The 17266-nt window shown below is 36.0% G+C and overlaps 1 protein-coding gene across 1 annotated transcript in view; it reads right to left on the bottom strand.

The window, feature by feature from the left end:
• The window catches only part of LOC136038557 (acyl-CoA synthetase short-chain family member 3, mitochondrial-like), a 150463-nt gene extending 135939 nt beyond the window's left edge, over window positions 1-14524 (bottom strand). The window contains exons 1-2 of the mRNA XM_065721727.1: window positions 14485-14524; window positions 5131-5249 (exon numbers count right to left, since the gene is read on the bottom strand). Of these exons, the coding sequence (XP_065577799.1) occupies window positions 5131-5249; window positions 14485-14504 (139 nt within the window). The 5' untranslated portion in view covers window positions 14505-14524. The remainder of the gene's footprint in view (window positions 1-5130; window positions 5250-14484) is intronic.
• Window positions 14525-17266: the final 2742 nt, after the last annotated feature.

Consider the following 17266-nt stretch of genomic DNA (forward strand, 5'->3'; position numbering starts at 1 on the left):
AGGTTAGACTCCAATATTCATCGGGATTTCGGATTGTTTTATGTTTAAACTCCTCATTCGTTGTGTCCTCTGTTGGTTTAACTCAAAATTCGTAAATGAGTTAATTTCAAACCGTTTTGAATTTCAAAGTCGTTCTTTACTTTTTGACTTTAGTATTTTTGTTATTCAACTAGCAAGATCCTTTAGAAGCGATTAAAAAAAATAGAAAAAATGAAAAAATGAAGTATTTTTAACTTATGAGTGGGTGATGGGATCTTAATGAAATTTGATGTTTGGAATTATATTGTGTCTCAGAGCTCTTATTTTAAATCCCGACCGGATCTGATGACATTGGGGGGAGTTGGAGGGGGACACCTAAAATCTTGGAAAACACTTAGAGTGGAGGGATCGGGATGAAACATGGTGGGGAATTTAAACACAAGTCCTAGATAGATGATTCACATAAATGGAACGGATCCACTCTCTTTGGGGTAGTTGGGGGAGGGGTTAATTCTGAAAAATTAGAAAAAATGAGGGATTTTTAACTTACGAACGGGTGATTGGATCTCAATGAAATTTCATATTTAGAAGGATATCGTGTCTCAAAGCAACCATTTTAAATCCTGACTGGATCTGGTGACATTGGGGGAAGTTTGGGATGGGGGAACCTAAAATCATGGAAAACGCTTAGATTGGAGGGATCGGGATGAAACTTGGTGGGGAAAATAATCAGAAGTCTTAATATGTGATTTACATAATTGGAACGGGTCCGCTCTATTGGGAGGGGGGGGGTTAATTCTAAAAAAATAAGAAAAAATGACGTATTTTTAACTTACGAAGGAGTGATCGGATCTTCATGAAACTTCATATTTAGAAGGACCTCGTAACTCGGATCTCTTATTTTAAATCTCAACCGGATCAAGCGTAATTGGGGGGGGGGGCAGTTGGGGGGACCGGAAATCTTAGAAAATACTTAAAGCGGTGAGATCAGGATGAAACTGGTTGGGAAGAATAGAAACCTGTCTAAGATACGTGACTGACATAACCGGACCGGATCTGCTCTCTTTGGTGAAATTGGGGGGGGGAGGTAATTTTGAAAATTGAGGTATTTGTAACTTACGAAAGGGTGACCAGATCTTAATGAAATTTGATATTTAGAAGGATCTTGTGCTTTAAAGTTCTAGTTTTAAATTTAGACCAGATCCTGTGACATTGGGGGGAGTTGGAGGGGGAAACCGGAATTTTTGGAAAACGTGAAAATTGGGGTATTTTTATCTTACGAATAGATGATCGGATTTTAATGAAATTTGATTTTTAGAAGGAATTTATGTCTCAGAGCTCTTATTTCAGATCCCGACCAGATTTTTTGACATTGGGGGGAGTTGGAGGGGGAAATCTTGGAAAAACACTTGGAGTGAAGGAATCGGGATGAAGCTTGGTGGATAGAATAAAAAAATGTCCTTGATACGTGATTGACAGAATCGCACTGGATTCGCTCTCTTTGGGGGAGTTGGGGGGAGGGGTTCAGTGATTTGGCGAGTTTGGTGCTTCTGGGCGTGCTAGGACGATGAAAATTGGTAGGCGTGTGCACATGTGCAGGGAGCTGCACAATTTGACTTGATAGAGTCGTTTTCCCAGATTCGACCATCGGGGGTGGGCTAAAGGGAGAGGAAAAATTAGAAAAAATTAGGTATTTATAACTTACGAGTGGGTGATCGGATCTTAATGAATTTTGATATTTAGAAGGACATCGTGACTCAGAGCTCTTATTTTAAATCCTGACCGGCATTAAGCCTCTTATTTTCCTTTTTAAATCAATCTATTGATTCATAGAATTTTGTTAGAGCTCATACCATATGATCTCTTGGCTCTTAGCTCTTCTCGCCTCGTCACAAGTGCCATATGAGCTCTTAGCTCTTGTTTTTAGATTAATGATTGGATGAGTGTTACGAACACTTACCAATTTCAAGAAGTAAGATTCAAAATTATTCACGATGAGGTGAGTCTTAAAAGATCATTGTCATAATCTTGAAAATTTCCTAAAATTTTTCAAAAACTAAATTTTTTCAAGAGGAGTACTCTAGTTGATACTCTAGTTGATTCTGCCTCCCTTCCAACCAATCGAGTCTATCTGCATGCTCATTTTTTCTAAAACTAGAAATTTTTTAAGCCTCATCCAACCTTCTTGGCTTTTTATTGTTATCGTGGCTGGTCATCTAGACACAATCTTCCAGTTGAAACAAGTTTAGACTCTGGCAGACCTCAGATAAACCGGTCCCATACTTAGAATTTGTGAAACACTGTCAGATGAAAATAAAAATGAATTCGGGGGCTTATTTTAAGAACTGTCAACGATCTCAGTTGTTTCCTAGAGAATTGGTGCTGGTGTACTCTTTCATTGCAGATTTCAAATCAATCATAGACCTATCCCATTACACAGTCTCAACCAGCAATAAACAACCGTATCGGTGCTTACATTATACCCAAGGGCTTCCCCGAATTTACCAAGAAGAATATTGGTCTCTCCAAATCTACCCAAAAAATTGAAGTTTGTAAATACCCAAACGGTTACTTTATCCTATGTAAATTTTAGAGAAAACATCAAATAACCCAATTTTCTTTTAGAGGATATTGAGAGCCCCCTCCCAAAAAATCACAGATAGTGAAAGCACTGAGGGTTCCCTTCGCTAATATCCCCTGAGTATTTCTACGCAATATGGGGAGAGTTTTGAGCAGGGATTCCACGAATCAATTCCAATCACATTCCCTGTGTAATGTCGAATGAAAAGCGTGAATGGTCTATATATATTAAGGTAAAGGGGAACAAAAAGTATTTATTTAATCAAATGCTGAGAATTTGATCAAATCTCGATAACTTACAAATTGATTAGGCTAAATATGACATATGATAATTGATAATAAGACGCTGATAATAAGACACATAATACCTTAGTAACGGAACAAAATAACACATGCAACTTACACACACCAAAAAAAATAATAATAATAACAATAAGTAAAAAAAAATATAAAGAACCCAAATCCTCACTAACCTCTAACTACTAAAAATGTATCAAAACAAATTTTTTTCGCTTGCCAATTCTCATTTCAAGCGAGGTTTCCCAACTTTTTAAAAGCATCGCAATTTTCAATTAAAAAAAAAATCTCAAGCCATTCAACTCCTTCAAAACGCGTTAAAAATATATACCTCCTAAAATCTATTAATTCCTTACATGTATCCATAAATTGGACAAGATTTTCTTATCTCCCTTCTTAGGGCCCTGATAAGAATAATTTTTAGTCCCAATGGATTTCCTCCTTTCGCTAGTACCCAAAAAAATTACCACAAATTCAGTCTACCCACCCTAAGTCCTCCCTACATCTTTCTGTTTTAAAAAACTCTGTTTTAAATCATTATATGACAATTCTATGTGTAAAAAGGACTTTTGGTAGGAAAACCCTAAGACTAAGGATTTTTACACATTGGATCCCAGAACAAGGAATTAATTATATTCCATTGAATTATCACTGACAAATAGTTTAACTTTTTACAACCAACCAGGTTAAAAAAAAAACTTTATTTTAGTCAATTGAATTATTTCATACGATTAATGACGTATAGGCCTACGGAAGATGAAATTAGGCTGCTTTGAATTCATCCTATCAATGCACTTCTAAATATTCCATGTGTAATGTTGAATTAAAAGCGCATATACTACTACTACTACTACCACCACCACTACTACTAATAAATCACTGCAGCATCAAGCCGCCTGAGGCCAACACAGCTGCGCACGCTCCTCCTCCAGCCTAATCTATTCAAGGCCTCCCTCTTTACACCCTCCCAGGAAGTTCCCATTTCCTCTAGATCTTTATTTATGACATACTCCCAACCCAGACAAGGACGGTCTGCCTTCCGTGTAGCCCCAGACGGTTGGCCAAAAAGGACAATCCTCGGCAATCTGTCATCCTTCATACGCAGAACATGGCCTAGCCTTCTCAACCTTTCTTTCATTAAAAGCGTGTACGGTCTTTATATATACGGCAGTAAAAGGGAAACAGAAAGCAATCATTCAATCAAATACTCAGAATTTGATCAGTTTTGATAACTGACAAAATTAGTATATATGATGATTCTTAAAGTAAACATGATTTTTAGTAAGTAAACTTTTAAGATTAAGGACTTTTACGCGTCAAAAATTAGCATGAGAAATAAATCATACTCCATTGAAAAATGGATATTCAAAGTTTTATTTTTGACATTGCTTAGTTTAATTTTAATTTATTTATTATTGTTTGACTTATTATTATTATTACACGGGCTTTTGATGGTAGCTATTTTTGCCCTATTCACTGGATAGGGTCAAAGGATGGATAGGTTTTAAATGCGGAAATTGATCAAGGATTGGTGTCTTCTCCTGTTGCTTGAGTTTTTTGTATTATTGTATTAACTTAATGAAGTGAATTCTTTTGTTTATTTGTTTTAAGTTTAGTGTTAATTAGTCTCCATACTTCAGGCCATAAGGCCTTATGGAGACCATTGGAACAGTGTTCTTGTGAATACTTTTGTTTATTTGTTTTAAGTTTAGTGTTAATTAGTCTCCATACTACAGGCCATAAGGCCTTATGGAGACCATTGGAACAGTGTTCTTGTGAATACTTTTGTTGTAATAGTAAAAGAAACTGAATTGAACTGAACTCTTAATGAAGTATTTTGTAAGTTTTTTCAGGAAACCAGGTTAAAAAAAAAGGAAAAAAACTCTGTGTTTGATCAATTGACTGATTTTATCAGCTTATTGACATATGTGAAATTCATAAGGAAGGCCGATACTAGCTACTTTCTCAATAGCGGGCAATGGTATTTGAATTCACTGTATCTGACCCTAAAGGATTTTTAGCTATTGATGTAAGCGCTGGTCATAAGACTGAAATACCATCGATAACCAAATTACTACCATACCAAAAAAAGACGCGATCAGCTCCCTTAGACCTTTCCCTGTTAGATAAAAATATATAATTATAATATTTCTTCGACAAAAGTTTACTGGCATATTTCCAAAATGCTCTAGAAATTAAATATCACTGGGGCTCGTGAAAACTCATTAGAAGTGACAACTGTGATCTATGTTAAAGCAATCAATCCTTCAATACCTGCTAGTGCTTCATAACGTTCAGAACAAGCAACTACTTGGCAATTATCTTCCTTATCGCTTCGGAAAAGTCTCCTTCCAATATTGGAATTTACATTGTTTGCACACCTTAGGATACGCCTTAAATAAAATAGTCTCTTAATAGGTTTTCTCAATGGAGCTTTGAAGTCAAGACTTTTGTTAGTGCCCTGTCACAAGATGTAAGCTTAAATTCTTCAAAATCGCTCAGGGAAAAAGAAATATTAATTAAAAAATGTAAGTATGTACAAATAATAATAAGAAGTAAATAAAAGCTGTTGATATTATTTTATTTTTTATTACAGTGAATGATGAGAATTTACAATGTGCGTTAATGAGCCAAATTGCAAATTACTTTCGTGCGAAAAAAAATCACTGAAAACTTGAAACGAAAAATATGAGATTTATATTTGTTCGCTGTGGCGTAGGAGTGCTTTAATAATAAAATCAAAAAATTGTTCTCCTAGAAATTCACGCTGCAACTCCTAAAATTAGTGGTTATCATTCCACAAAAAGAGAGGGAGAGTGCAACACCTTAAACGGCCACTTTAAAGCAGCATTATAATTTACCATTTAGTTAAACATATGATTCTGTAACAAATATCATCGTTGTTCCCTCCGCAACGCCTTGTTCTTTACGCTAAAGTTTGACTCTGTCACGACTCTACTTTTTATTAAATAAAAAAAACAAGTTTTTTAACGGAAAGTAAGGAGCGAAATTAAAACTTAAAACGAACAGAAATTACTTAGCATATGAAAGGGGCTGCTTCCTCATCAACGCCCCGCTGTTTACGCTAAAGTTTGACTCTTTCTTTTAACTACTTTTTAAAACAGTAAAAAACTTTAGCGTAAAGAGCGAAGCGTTGATGAGGAAGCAGCCCCTTTCATATACGAAGTAATTTCTGTTCGTTTTAAGTTTTGGTTTCGCTCCTTACTTTCCGTTAAAAAAACTCGTTTTCTTTTATTTAATTTCTGAACGTTTTTGAATCAATACATGTTTTGATTTTGGCTCTCCGCAGATGAATAATTAAAACGAAATTTGCATATTTATTTTTTTGGCTAAATGGCTTGCTCATAGTTTTGATCAAATGATTTGGAGAAAAAAGGAGCGGGGGAGGACACCTAGTTGCCCTCCAATTTTTTGGTTACTTAAAAAGATAACTAGAACTCTTAATTTCTTACGGATGTTTTTATTAGTAAAAGATATGCGTAACTTACAAATTAGCTTACATAACGAACTTCTGTATTCTCATATTTTTATTATGTATATGAAGGGGTTCACCCCCTCGTCAGTACCTCGCTCTGTACCCTAAAGCTTAAATTTTGACTCAATTCCTTAAGAATGACCCCTGAATCACAAAAGCCGTAGAATAAATAGTTGAAATTAATAAAAATAATTTAGCGTAAAGAACAAGGTATCAGGAGGAGGTGAGCCCATAATATGCGTGTTCGTTTTTAGTTTTAATGCTTCTCCTTACTTTCAGGTGAAAAAAAAAAATTTCATATTTATTTTTTCATTTTTTTTAAATAATGCTAGAAAATCCTGCTCTCCCTTCATGAAAAATTTTTCCCCCATGACAAATTCTTCCAATGAAAGTTCCCCCAACATATCCCCTCCTATTAACCCCCCCCCCCAAAAAAAAAAACCTAAAAATCCCCCTGAAAACGTCTGTCCACTTCCGAATAACCATTACTATGTGTAAGCACTGGTCAAAGTTTGTAACTTGTGGCCCCTCCCACGGGGACTGTGGGGGAGTAAGTCGTTCCTAAAGATATAGTTATAAGGTGTTTTGACTACGCTGAATAAAATGGCTATCTCAGAATTTTGATTTGGTGACTTTGGGAAAATAATTAGCGTGGGAGGTGGCCTAGGTGCCCTCCAATTTCTTTGGTCACTTGAAAATAGCACTAGAACTTGTAATTTCAGTTAGAATGAGCCCTCTCGTAAGATTCTAGGACCACTGGGTCGATACGATCACCCCTGAAAAAAAAAACAAAAAAACAAATAAACACGCATCCGTGATCTGCCTTCTGGTAAAAACACAAAATTCCACATTTTTGTAGATATGAGCTTGAAACTTCTACAATAGGGTTCTCTAATACGTTGAATCTGATGGTGTGATTTTCGTTAGGATTCTATGACTTTTAGGGTTTTTTTCCCTCTATTTTCTAAAATAAGGCAAATTTTCTCAGGCTCGTAACTTTTGACGGGTAAGACTAAACTTGACTAAACTTATATATTTAAAATCAGCATTAAAATGCGATTTTTTTTATGTAGCTATTAGTATCAAAATTCCATTTTTTAGAGTTTTGGTTACTATTGTGCCGGGTCGCTCCTCACTACAGTTTGTTACAACGAACTGTTTGAAAACAATAAAAAAAACTTTAGCGTAAGGAGCGAAGCGTTGCAGAGGGGACAACCCCTTTCATATACGGAGTAATTTCTGTTCGTTTTAAGTTTTAATGTCGCTCCTTACTTGCAGTTAAAAAAACTTGTTTTTTCTTATTTAATAGTTGAACGTTTTTGAATTAATACATGTTTTAATTTTGGCTCACCGCACATGAATAATTAAAAAAAAAATGCATATTATTTATTTTTTTTAGTAAATGGCTTTCTCATAGTTTTGATCGGATGATTTTTTTAAAAAAAGGGGGTGGGGGAGGAGGCCTAGTTGCCCTCCAATTTTTGGCTACTTAAAAATGCAACTAGATTTTTTTATTTTTGTGCGAACGTTTTTGTTAGTAATAAACATTACGAATTAACCTTACGAATTAACTTACGTAACAAACTTCTATATTTGTGTATTTTTATTACGTATATCAGGGAGTTTTCCCCTCGTCAATACCTTACTCTTTACACTATAGCTTGAATTTTATCCCAAATCTTTAAAAATGACCCCTGAATCACAAAGGCCGAAAATAAATAGTTGAAATTACTAAAAACACTTTAGAGCAAAGAGCAAGGTATTGTGGAGGAGACGAACTCCCTTTTAAATGTAATATTTTATGCTCGTTTTAAGTTTTAATGCTACTCATTATTTCCAGGAGAAAAAAATTATTTAGTTTCTCATTATTTTTTTAAAATAATGCTAGAAAATCCTGTGCCTCCTTCATGGAAATTCTCTCCCCTCATGATAAATTTCTCCATGGAAAGATCCTCCCTTGTAACCCCCTCCCCTGACCCACTCCCACCCCAACGTGAAAAAGTCCCCCTGAAAACGCGTGTGCACTTCATAATAATCATTACTATATAGATTATGAAACGATTGCTAATGGTAGCACTGTTGAAAATGTGTGCGTGCATTATCATGACAGTAAGGTTTTAAATTTCTATGGGGTACCGAGAAAATTCAAGTGTCATAGATGGGGAAATTCAAGAGTAGTATCTCCAGGGGAGTTAGTAGTAAAGGAGAACGCAAACCTAACACTTCTAGCTGATGAAGGAGGTCGACTTCCTGCTGGTGGTAAAACGTTACAGGTTGATAGATCTTATCATCTTCCTACTATTACCATTCGGGGAAAGGTAAACAGAAGACAAATGTACCCCCGCAACGTCTTGCAGCATATTATGTCTAGATGTCAAAACTGTTACCTTTGTAAAAATAGTGTGGTAATATACAGAGATTACATTTACTTTTACTAGTTTTTTTAGTCTTGTCATTACAACATTATCACAAAATGCCTCATAGCACAAAATGCAATTTTTGTGTCATCTCTGGAATGGAAAGCCTTGAAATAATAAAAGGTCTACTCCTGAAATCTCCATGATCAAAAACCCTTATACTAATTTTTAAAATCCCCCTCTTGAAGGTTCTCCTTCCCAGTAGCCTTCGAAAGTAAAGAAAAGGTGTTTTGGAAAGACTACAAGAAAAAAATTGGTTCAAGACTGAATTTAATTATGAAACTTTTGGAAATTATGAAAGAGTTATTGATACCCGGACGTGTTTTCTTTGATTTTTTTCTCCAGCACTAGTGTGTCACTGGAACATTGTAGGAGCACTGAAATGGGTAGCTCTCCGAGGTTTTCGAAAATATTGTTTTATTGCCCCCTCCCCAACGTAAGCTTTGGTGTCATTTTCTAGTTGAACTTATTTAGAACAAAGCAAACAAAATACTTTTTATCAAACATTTCGTGGTAACAAGCTGTAGTAAGGAGCGACCCGGTTCAATAGTAACCAAAACTCTAAAAAACGGAATTTTGATACCAATAGCTACATCAAAAGGATCATATTCCAATGCTGTTTTAAATACATAACTTTCATCAAGTTTAGTTTTACCCATCAAAAGTTACGAGTCTGAGAAAATTTTCCTTCTTTTAGAAAATAGGGGTAAACACCCCCTAAAAGTCATGAAATCTTAACGAAAATACTAATATATACGTCAAAAGAATTGGATTTTTATGCTGAGTTTCAAATTATAAGCTTTACCAAGTTTAGTTTTACCTATCAAAAGTTACCAGCCTGAGGAAATTTGCTTTATTTTGGAAAATAGGTGGAAACATCCCCTAAAAGTCATAGAATATTAACAAAAATCGCACCATCAGATTCAGCGTATCAGAGAACCTTTATGTAGAGGTTTAAAGCTCCTATCTGCGAAAACAGGGAATTCTCTTTTTTTTCAAAGGGTGATCGTATCGACCCAATGGTCCTAGAATACCACAAGAATGCTCACTTTAACAGAAATTAAAAGTTCTACTGCCCTTTTAAGTGACCAAAAAATAAAGGGCAACTAGCCTCCCTCCCACATTCATTTTCACCTAAAGTCACCGGATCAAAATTCTTAGGTGGCCATTTTGTTCAGCATAGTCGTAAAATCTAATAACTTTCTTTGAGGAAGACTTAATCCCCCACAGTCCCCAGGGGAAGGAATCCCCCACAGTCCCCAGGGGAAGGAATCCTCCGCAGTCCCCAGGGGAAAGGCTGCAAGTTGAGCTTTTCCCATTGTTTACATATAGTATTGGTTATTGGGAAATATACTGATCTTTTCAGGGGAGATTTATTTCTGGTGGTAGGGGGTCGGGGGAGGGGGTTACGTCAGAGGATCTTTCAATGGTAGAATTTATCATGGGGGAAGATTGCTCTTTGCGCTAAAGTTTGACTCTTTCTCACAACCTTACTTTTTAAAACAATAAAAAATCTAGTGTAAAGATCGGGGCGTTGAGGAGGGGAGAGCCGCTTTCATATACAGAATAATTTCTGTTCGTTTTAAGGTTTAATGTTGCTCCTTACTTTCAGTTAAAAAAAAACTTTTTTATATTTAATGTTATTCCAAAAAACATGCTGAAAGAGCTTACGGAACAGGCTATAAAATCGGAGTTTTAATTGTCCGTTAAGAAATCTGTAACCGAGCACTATTTAAAAAGTTTGCAATTTGCAATAAAACAAGACAGTCGCTTTATCAGTCCATGATTTTGGCGATAGATCCTTTCCTGAGAATTTTCTTTAATTTAGAAAAGTTTTAAGCTTACCCTAACTGCTAATATATGTTATATGATAAGTCAATCATTTTTTAGGCCCTGGGTCGAGTTGATTAAAAGTCAAACAGGGCTTCATTCAAATTTGGATCCAACTACACTAGGGTTGAGCTAAACTGGGTGTTCATTTGAACAGGTATTTAATTCAATATCAACATCTAAGGAAGGGCTAAGGGTACTAAGTTGAAAATCTCAGGGAATGTTTAAGAGCTATCGGAGAGGAGCCAGCCCCCCTTGCCCTTTTTAGATCCTCTCTCCCCTCATCACCAATCAAAATTTTGAAATAGATTTTCTTTTCAAAACAGCCAAAAGGTTTAGTAAAAGACTATTCCGCCAGAGATACAATACCCCTCACAACCAAGAGGGTAAGGATTGAAAATCTTTCAATTTCCCCTTTTTTCATGTGCACGATTTGCTATTAAAAAAATAAGAGGTTTTTTTTTATCTAAAGATGCTCAAAAAGCCTAAGGTATTAAGGAAAAACTTTGGGGAACGTTGAGCGACATGCTAAATTAAATTTAAAGATACTACATTCCTTCTGTTTATCAAAAAGGTGTATCTGTAATATCACAATAACAGGTAATGGTATTATGTTTGATCTTTCAAAATATGTTGAGTAAGATGTTAGAAAGTGGTCGGAGGGCAACACATCCCTCTCCCATTCCCTTTCTAGCTACCCTCGTTCCAAAGATATCTGATAAAAATTTTGGGAAAGCCATCTTGTTATAACTAGTCGATAAAGTCAGATAACTATACCCCTGGAAGTGACTTAACCCCCATAGCCCCTGGGACAAGTTTTGTGAGTTATATAAGTTGCCCAGTGCTTGAATACAAGGTTGGTTATAGGGGAACGGTGGCATGTTTCACTCCGACTCTTCAAAAAGGCAAAGAATATTAAGGTAAAACCTATAGAAAATATTGATAGAAATGTCAAGCAAAATCAAAACACATTATATGTAGGAAGGTTTTCAAAAGGACACAACATCAATAACTAAGAGATGCTGCCCCTCCTCCTCTTGTGCTTTTAGATTATCTCCTTAATACGAACAAAGATCTGAAAAAGCTATTCTATTTGACAATGTCACAACGTCTGATAGCTAAGCTTCTGGGGATGCTCTGCCCCTCCCTCAGCCCCTGGGGCAAGCAACGTAAATTATGCAATTCCTAGGTTTTTTACATGCAGAATTAGTCATTAGAAAAGGGGAGAATGCCCTCAATCTGTCGAAAAAGGCTAAGAGTATTAAGGCAAAATTTTGATAAATTTTGAGGAGTATGTTGGGCTAAATCAAAAGAGCTTATGTATATCCAAGCTGTCAAAAACACCTATCTTCAATATTTTAGGAACAGTAAAGGAATCAAATTGAAACTTTCAAGGTTACTATTGCTACTGCCACTATTATGGCTGCAAATGAGACAGGTTGAGACTGCAGTTGTGACTACTTGCAACTGCAACAACTCCCAACTGTGACTGCAACTGCTACAACACCTATTTTTCACTACTTCCAGGGACTGTTGAGGGGGTATTGAACTTTGAAACTTTCTTGTTTAAAAAAACCCATCATTTTGACGTTTTGATACTTTAAAGAAACTTTGATGTTGGAAAAAAATTGATGCTGAAATGCGAAATGTTGAGGAAAATATGAAACATTGGCAATAAAGAATGAACAGAAATGAATTAAAAAAAGGAAACTTTCCGAAAAAGAAGTTTTTTAAAAAAATATAGAGTCATATTAAACCTATGATATAAATTAAGAAACAGAAGAAACCAATTCATATAATAACTCTAACTCAAAATGACCAGAAATCAAACAGTTCGTGGTAAGAAACTGTTGTAAGGAGCGACACGGCTCAATAGTAACCGAAAGTCTAAAATATGAAATTTTTACATCAAAAGAATCACAGTATTACCCATCAAAAGTTACGAGCCTGAGAAAATTTGCCTTCTTTTAGAAAATAGGGGTAAATACCCCCTAAAAGTCATGAAATCTTAACGAAAATCACACCATCAGATTCAGCGTATTAGAGAACCCTACTTTAGAAGTTTCAAGCTCCTATCTACAAAATGTGGAATTTTGCATTTTTTGCCAGAAGACAGATCACAGATGGGTGTTTATTTGCTGTTGTTTTTTCCCAGGGGTGATTGTATCGACCCAGTGGTCCTTGTATTTCACAAGAGGGCTCATTCTAACGAAAATTAAAAGTTTTAGTGCCTTTTTTAAGCGACCAATAAAATGGATGGCACCTAGGCCCCCTCCCACGCTAATTTCTTCCCAGTGTCACCGGATCAAAATTCTGGGATATCTTTTTTATTCAGCATGGTCGACAAACCTTATAACTATGTCTTTGGGGATGACTTACTCCCCCACAGTCCCCGTGGGAGGGGCTGCAAGTTACAAACTTTGACCAGTGTTTACAAAAAATAATGGTTATTGGGAAGTGTACAGACGTATTCAGGGATATTTTTTCCGGTTGGGGGAGGAGGGGTTGAGGGGAAGGGTTATGTGGGGGGATCTATAATTGCATGAATTTATCATGGGGAAAGAGAATTTCCATAGAGGGGGCGCAGTTTTTTCTATCATTTCTTAGAAAAACATCGAAAAAATAAATATGAGAAAGTTTTTTCAACTGAAAGTAAGGTAAAGCATTAAAACTTAAAACGAACATAAATTATTACGCATATAGGATTCACCTTCTCCTAATACCTCGCTCTTTGCAGTAAAGTATTTTTAGTTATTTCAACTATTTATTCTACGGCCTTTGTGATTCAGGGGTCATTCTTAAGGAATTGGGACAAAATTTAAGCTTTAGTGTGAGGAGTGAAATTTTGGCGAGGGGGAGATATATACTTAATAAAAACATACGAATAAAGAAGTTCGTTACGTAAGTTAATTCGTAAGTTGTGTGTATTTTTTATCAATAAAAACGTTCGTAAAAAATTAAAAAGTTCTAGTTTCCTTTTTAAGTAACTAAAAAATTGGAGGGTAGCTAGGCCTAAGCCCCACTCCTTTTTTCTCAAAATCGTCCGATCAAAACTATGAGAAAGCCATTTAGCCACAAAAAATCAATATGCAAATTTGGTTTTAATTATTCATGCGTAGAGAGCCAAAATCAAAACATGAATTAATTCAAAAATGTTCAGAAATAAGTAAAAAAAACAGGGTTTTTTTAAGTGAAAGTAAGGAGCGACATTAAAACTTAAAACGAACAGAAATTACTCCGTTTGTGAAAGGGGCTGTTCCCTCCTCAACGCCTCACTCTCTACGCTCTACGCTACTGTTTTAAAATGTAGAGTTGAGAGAAAGAGTCAAGTTTAGCGTAAAGAAAATTACGGAAAAATCCCTCGCACGTGTCTATTTCAACGAGCTGGATTCCTCCAAAGAGGTAGTTTAGGGTGGTCTCCTTTTAATGCGACATCTTATTCCAACATAATTTCTAATTGAAAGGGATAAATGTTTTTTCGGTACTTACTTGTTATAGCAACCACACCGAAGAAGTGAAGTTCTAATAAAGATCAATTCTTCATTAGAACTTCGAAGAACATTAATTCTAATGAAGTATATCAAAATATGATGAAATATAATACTTTAGTAACGAAATTATGGAAACTACAATAGGAAATTATAGAAAGCAGGCCGCCCAGAGCACATTATATTAAATGCCTAACCTAACCAACTCTATGCGTTAAATATTTTATTAAAATATTCCAACATAGTACTTTATCTCATTGAGACTAAGCTAATTATCTCACAATGGAGACAGAGAAACCGCTTTAACTCAGATCAAGAATTTGAATGTGGTCGCTATAACACGTAAGCACCTTTCTGTCTATTCGGGTCTCTTCCCATACATTCTTCTTATCCTTACCTGATAGTCATCCTTGTCATTCAACAAATTTCAAACTAATCTTTCCGCATAAGCCAAAATTGTATAAGGACGACTTTAAACCTTGCCCCTGGCCCGTCTGTGCTATTGTCATGCAACCGGTTATATGCAAATTACTTACTAGATGAGGCCCTTTATTCATTAAATAATTACCCCATAGCGTCCTTATTTTTTAACCTGGTAACATGATATGTAAATAGAAGTATAGCTATAAAGTTGTCAAAAATATAGACGCTACTATGATGTTTAGCACATATTTAGACAAGGACTCCAAAAAAAAGTCTTATTTAGCCAAAAGCGTATATTTTGCAACGAATAAGACGATGGAAACCTGTGGTCTCGGACAAAGTAGCCAGCGATGGCAACACGTCCCCTTGGACACTCGGATGGACAGCATGGATACTCGGATATTGTTCTTGGTGGGGGGTGGGGACCTGCACAGCGGTGGATCTAGAGCAAAACTTTGGGGGATGAACGCGGCAAGGGCGCCAATAAGCAAAATCTTGGGGAGGGCGGATTGTGACATGAACCCCAATAATTGACAAAATTGACAAATTTATCTTTTAAAAAAGAATGAAAACAGAACAAAAAAATAAAGGAATTGAGGCAAGGGAAGATCGTGGGGGCTCAGGGTCTCCCCCTCGCCCCCTGAATCCACCAGTGAACATGCACAATATTCCAAGCTTGAAGGGATAAACTTTTGAATAAAGTACTTGATGTTTTGCACATATTAAAAGCAAGGATTCAAAAGCCTATATTTTTCAACAAATAAGACGATGTAGATTTGTGGTCACGAACAAAGTAGCCTGTGATTGGAACACATCCCCTTAATATTCCATACAAGCTTGAGCACTAATAGAAATCACGTTTTGTGGGGGAGGGCAACCTGCACAATATGTCTAAGATTGGAGGGACAAAGTTTGAAGAAACTACTTGATGCTTTGCAAATATTAAAAACAAGGACTCCAGGAGTCTTATTTTGCCAGAAGCCTTTATTTTGCAATAAAATAAGACGACATAGACTTGTGGTCACGGTCAAAGTAGCCAGTGATTGGAACACGTCCCCTTAATATTCCAGACAAGCTTGAGCTTTTATGGAAATTATTTTTGTGGGGGAGGGCAAACTGCACAATATATCTAAGATTGGATTGACAAAGTTTGGAGAAACTACTTGATTCTTTGCAAATAATAAAAACAAGGACTCCAGGAGTCTTATTTTGTCAAAAGCCTTTATTTTGCAATAAAATAAGACGATGTAGACTTATGGTCACGGACAAAGTAGCCAGGGATTGGAACACGTCCCCTTAATATTCCATACGAGCTTGATCATTAATAGAAATTATGTTTTTTGGGGGAGGGCAACCTGCACAATATATCCAAGATTGGAGGGAAAAAGTTTGGAGAAATTACTTAATGTTTCACAAATATTAAAACAAGGACTCCAGAAGTCTTATTTTGTCAAAAGCCTTTATTTTGCAATAAAATAAGACGATATAGACTTGTGGTCACGGACAAAGTAGCCAGTGATTGGAACACGTCCCCCTAATAGTCCCTACAGGCTTGAGCATTCATAGAAATTATGTTTTGCGGGGGAGGGCAACCTGTACAATATATCCAAGATTGGAGGGAAAAAGTTTGGAGAAATTACTTAATGTTTCGCAAATATTAAAAGCAAGGACTCCAGAAGTCTTATTTTGTCAAAAGCCTTTATTTTGCAACAAATAAGACGATGTAGACTTGTGGTTACGGACAAAGTAGCCAGTGATGAGAACATGTCCCATTTATGTTCCACACAAATATGGGCACTCATGGAAATTGTTCTTGGTAGGTGGGGGGGCGCAATCTGCATAATTTTTCACGATTGGGGGGGATGTGAAGCTTAAAAAATTACTGTATGCTTTGCACATATTAAAAGCAAGGCCTTTAATAGTCTTACTTTGCCAAAAATCCTTATTTTGCAACAAATAAGACGGTGCAGACTTGTGGTCACGGACAAAGAAGCCAGCGAAGGGAACACGTCCCCTTAATGTTCCATACAGGCAAGGGCACTAATAGAAATTACTGTTGGTGACAGGGGGACCTGCACAGTATTCCAAGATTGAAGGGGAAAGAATTTGAAGAAACTACTTGATGTTTTACACATATTAAAAGCAAGGACTCCTAAAGTCTTATTTTGCCAGAAACCAATATTTTGCAACAAATAAGACAATGCAGATTTGTGGTCCCGGAAAAAGTGTTCAGTGATGGGAACACTTCCCCTTCAAGCTCCATGTAAGCATGGACACTCAAAGAAATTTTTCTTGGTGCGTAAGAGGGGGAAGCATGCGCAATATTTCCAAGATTGGGGAGACAAATGTTGAAGAAACTACTTAAAAAAGTGTTATGCACCATATTTTACACAAAGTCGCAATGTTTTATTTTGTATAGATTTTATTTTTGAGGGAGGAAGGAAGGGCAGATCAAAACATTTTTGACTCCCCTCCCTTTCTCTGAGAGTCTATAGATGAACATAAGGCCTAATTAAACTACAAAGAAATGTGTATTGAATCATTGTTTATTGACAAGTACTACTTGAAAATACTTTATACTATTCAAATACTTTTGAAAACTGACCAATAAATTTATGAAATGAAACATGTTACCATTAAAATTAATAGTATTTCAAGTGAAAAATTAGAAGTATTAAAGACTGTCTCTGTTTTTTTTGAAAGCAAAAATACGAACTGTAAGTAAGGATCGACTTCGCCCATTGGTAACTAAAACC

Source organism: Artemia franciscana, chromosome 18 (genome assembly GCF_032884065.1).
Source record: "Artemia franciscana chromosome 18, ASM3288406v1, whole genome shotgun sequence".
NCBI lineage: Eukaryota > Metazoa > Arthropoda > Branchiopoda > Anostraca > Artemiidae > Artemia > Artemia franciscana.